At 30.5% G+C, this 4,492-nt stretch overlaps 2 protein-coding genes across 2 annotated transcripts; both read left to right on the top strand.

The window, feature by feature from the left end:
* Positions 1-1,998: 1,998 nt before the first annotated feature.
* LOC112681367 lies at positions 1,999-2,770 on the top strand. Its single transcript, XM_025551628.1, has 3 exons — positions 1,999-2,421; positions 2,521-2,593; positions 2,694-2,770. The coding sequence occupies exons 1-3, from the start codon at positions 1,999-2,001 to the stop codon at positions 2,768-2,770; spliced, it is 573 nt and encodes a 190-aa protein (XP_025407413.1).
* A 7-nt stretch (positions 2,771-2,777) lies between these two features.
* On the top strand, positions 2,778-4,217 carry LOC112681368 (52 kDa repressor of the inhibitor of the protein kinase-like). Its single transcript, XM_025551629.1, has 2 exons — positions 2,778-4,035; positions 4,104-4,217. The coding sequence occupies exons 1-2, from the start codon at positions 2,782-2,784 to the stop codon at positions 4,215-4,217; spliced, it is 1,368 nt and encodes a 455-aa protein (XP_025407414.1). The 5' UTR covers positions 2,778-2,781.
* Positions 4,218-4,492: the final 275 nt, after the last annotated feature.

Here is a 4,492-nt window from a genome sequence, read left to right on the forward strand (position 1 = left end):
TTTATCATATCATATTATATCATATTATCAGATCATATATTTCCCCAGTGGCGTATTTTGGGGGGGTGTCCTCCATGTCTGGACACCCCCCCGACTTTTTTAAAAAAAAGTCCTAATATATGAGACATTTTTGTTATCATTTATTTTATAGTATACTTTTTTTTATTTTGTTATAAAATAAATACAATTTTATATAAACGGCAAATCTGAAATTAATTTGATTAGATTCGATGCCACAGGGCACAGAGACTTATCTAGAATTTCACCGGGTCATTACGAATTACGATAATAAAAATACCCGCAGGCCGCAGCGAAAATACAATAACAACGAAAATATTGTGACCGCATGTAGTATATTATTTTAATCTAGTTTACAGTGTATCAGTTTGGAGAATTTCATTATTAATAATACCGTAACGGACAACGGTATTACCGTTGATTATCAATACCTTTTAGACTCTAGTATATATTTGGCTAGTACTATTCTCTATTATATAAAAATAAGTCCGGTTTTCCTCCCTGACGCTATAACTCCAGAACGCACGAACCGATTTCCACGGTTTTGCATTCGTTGGAAAGGTCTTGGGCTCCGTGAGGTTTATAGCAAAGAAAATTCTGGAAAATTCAGGAAAAATTCAACAGAAAAGTGGGGAAATCGTTTTTCACATACAGCGCCATCTATTATACATAGCATGTACTTCAAACCAATAGCAACGGTATTGGTAACCAGTAGCAACAATAACACTTCATTTTAGTAGGTAATTGAAATGAATTTATTACTGTTGTGAAATGAAATAAATATTTTCCTTTTCAAATATATAACAAAAAAAATTTTTTTTCTTTATCTTTTAATCACCAAACGAAATGTTACATAAAACGAATCTGGTGGCGAAACGGAGTTTGCCGGGTCTGCTAGTATGTATATATAATATAGCCTATAATGTTTATAATCAATAATGGTTATTATGTGTCAATTTGACATTCATTCATTTTTTCGTCAACCGTCGTGCTGTACGTACCACCGTCCACCACTGACCACTGTACCAGGTGATTACTGAATAACGTAAGTACTTATTTATTCAAATAAATTAAATAATTATTAACACATTGGGGACGAACGCCATTATAGGACAATTAAATAAAATAATCGGAAAAATAACGATATTCAATATCGATTCAATATAATTTATGTATCAACTCCGAATTCAATATAAATAAAATATTGATATTACAGTAGTCACTCGATAATTCAAACCTCGATAGTTCGAAAAAATCCATAAATCGAACTAAACGCTAAGTCCCTTTTAGACGTGCCACGTGCAAGCAAGTGGTACCACGATAGAAAAGGCGCTCGTCTTATCGCAACAACATATTAACGTAACAATAGTCGCGTTAAATACGGTGCTTGTCTTAAACGCAATAACAAAATAAAAATAGTTGGTCTTCAATGTGAATAAGAATCATAGAAATAACGAATCAATGTGTCATCAACTATTATACAATATTAATATTATTTAAAATTTTTAAAATAATATTTTATTTTTATTATTATTCTAAAATAATACTTCAAAATACAAAATAAACCAGTTATATCTAGTTGTTACATATCACAAAAAAAAGTGAAAATGTAATATGTTTCGATTTTGATTTTGATGACTTATATTTGAACTTAAAAACTATTCATTTTTCAGTGTTGTAAAATTAATAAAAATGGCACAAAAAAAACAAAAATCAATTTCTTCCTTTTTTAAGTTAAAACCTTCGCCGCCTTCTACCTCAGAATTGAATTCAACACATAACAACGATACTTCTACGAATAAACGAGCATCCTCGCCAATAAACTCGATTGACTCTGTCAAAATTTGTCGTACTTTAAGCTTAGATACAAATGATTCAATTAATGTTTCTAAAGTTAGTGAAGACACAAACTATAGTAATAATTATGATATTGGGTTTTATACTAACCGTATGTTATCGAATGAAGATATCTTGATTGTCATGACAAGAATTAGAATGCCAGATATATCTTACAAATTCCCACCAAAACTATATATAGTTCAAAATAAACCAAAATATTTAAAGTTCCAGTATTCATGGCTATTAAGATTCCCTTGGTTGGTATACTCGATAAAAGAAAATGGTGCATTTTGTCGAATCTGTGTAGCTTTTTCTAAATCCAATGTAAATAACGGACAAAACTTAGGTGCATTAGTAAAAAAAAAATATGATAATTGGAGAAATGCAATAGTTGATTTCAAAGAACATTCTAACAAGGGTTATCATATAACGTGTGTGTTAAGTTCAGATCATTATATTGATGTTATGAAACATCCTGGGAAGTCTATAACGTGCAAAATAGAAACTGGAAGAGCTGAACAAATTAGAAAGAATCGAAAAAACATATCTCCAATAATTCAAACAGTAATTTTATGCGGTAAACAAAATATTCCGCTCAGATGACATCGAGATTCCGGGAAACTTATTGTTGAACAAGAAAATGACAAGTTAATCCAAAACCAGGGAAATTTTAGAGAAATATTAAGATATAGAGCGCAAGGAGATGACCATTTGAAATCATTTTTGGAAGCTGAAGGTACAATAAAATATACAAGTGCAACACTTCAAAATGAAATCATTGAATCCTGCAATAAAATTATTTTAAATAAAATTGTAACAAACATAAATTCCCAAAGATGTTTTACAATACTTGCAGATGAAACCGCCGACATTAGTGGAATCGAACAAGTATCTTTATGTGCACGCTATTTAGATGTTGAAAATATGATTATTAAGGAAGAATTTCTTCAGTTTGTGCATACGACAGATACTACTGGAAAAGGTTTAGCCGATATTATTATACAAAATTTACATTCTTTTGGTATAGAAACAAAATACCTAAGAGGGCAGTGTTACGATGGATGTGCATCTATGTCTGGTCAATTTAACGGAGTTCAAGCCATCATTCGCCAAAGTTACCCACTTGCGACGTATGTTCATTGTGCTGCTCATGTATTAAACCTTGCTGTTTCTTATTCATGTTCTATACAAGAAATACGAAACTGTTTAGGAACAATATCTAAAGTTCGAGATTTTTTCATATACCCTAAGCGGAAAGATGTGTTAAAAAATGAAATCGAAGAAAGTCAAGAATGTATTACAAAAAAAACATTAAAAAGATTATGTGCGACTAGATGGGTTGAACGTTTTTATGCTGTGAATGATTTTCTTGAGCTTTTCGAGTACGTAATTGAATCGTTATTTATAATTTCAAAGTGGAATGACACTGACACATCATCACAAGCAAGCAACTTACGAACATCAATACTGAAAGGAGATTTTATAATTTGCTTACTTATTGTGAATAAAGTATTTAGTTATGGACTACCTCTTTCAAAACAACTTCAAAGAATAAATATTGATCTAGGCGAAGCTATGGATCTTGCGGAAGATACAATAAAAGAACTTAAATCTATAAGATCAAATGCTGAGTCTGAATTTCATAAAATTTTCGAAAATGCATTGACTTTAGCAAATAAACTAGATATAAATATTTCCATACCACGTATTACAGGAAGACAAACGAAAAGAGTAAATATTGAGACAAATTCGCCAGAATCATATTTTCGAGTTACTTTTTTTATTCCTTACTTAGATACATTTATAGATCAACTAAATTCAAGGTTTGTGAATCAAAAAATGTTATTATTGGACTTCAAGTCATTAATTTCAACAGACGAAAATGAAGCTCACTTTATACGCCTGGCACAAAAGTACATGGTTGACTTAAATGAATGTGAAGAATCTGTGTTATTGGCTGAGTTCAAATTATGGCAAAGACGTTTAGAAAATATTGGATCATCAAATATACCAAAAAATGCCATGGAAGCAATAGTTTTATGCAATAGACAAGTTTATCCAAGTGTATTTAAACTGCTACAGATTTTTGCAACTTTACCAGTATCAACTGCATCTAGCGAGAGGTCGTTTTCAAACTTGAAAAGAATAAAGACATACTTGCGAAACACAATGTCACAAGTAAATCGACATTGGTTAATTTAATCTTTTATAATTATGAGTTTTTAAGTTTTTTTTTTTTAATATAGGGGCGGTTAAATGGTTTAGCTATGCTAGCTATCCACAAAGAAGTTGGAATTGATGTCGATGAAGTGATCGACCAACTTAGTTTAAAGAAGAGGCGCTTAGATTTTTTACTATAGGTCTATAGATTTAATTTAGTTTAAAAACTGTAAATATTTACAGGTAATTTTTTTAATAAATATTAGTAATCTGCAGTATTAAGTAATAACCTACAACTTGTCTATTATACCATTTACATGAGTCTTAATTATAAGACTTTCAATTCATAGTAATATGTTAAAAAGTAACTTCAATGTGTTTTTAATATAATAATTCTAAAAATGTTGTTTGTGAGGTACTGAGGTTCAATAAACGTTGGACACCCCCCCGATAAATTACCCAAAATACGCCACTG

This window comes from Sipha flava, unplaced genomic scaffold (assembly GCF_003268045.1).
Source record: "Sipha flava isolate LNK unplaced genomic scaffold, YSA_version1 19050_pilon_pilon, whole genome shotgun sequence".
Classification (NCBI taxonomy): domain Eukaryota; kingdom Metazoa; phylum Arthropoda; class Insecta; order Hemiptera; family Aphididae; genus Sipha; species Sipha flava.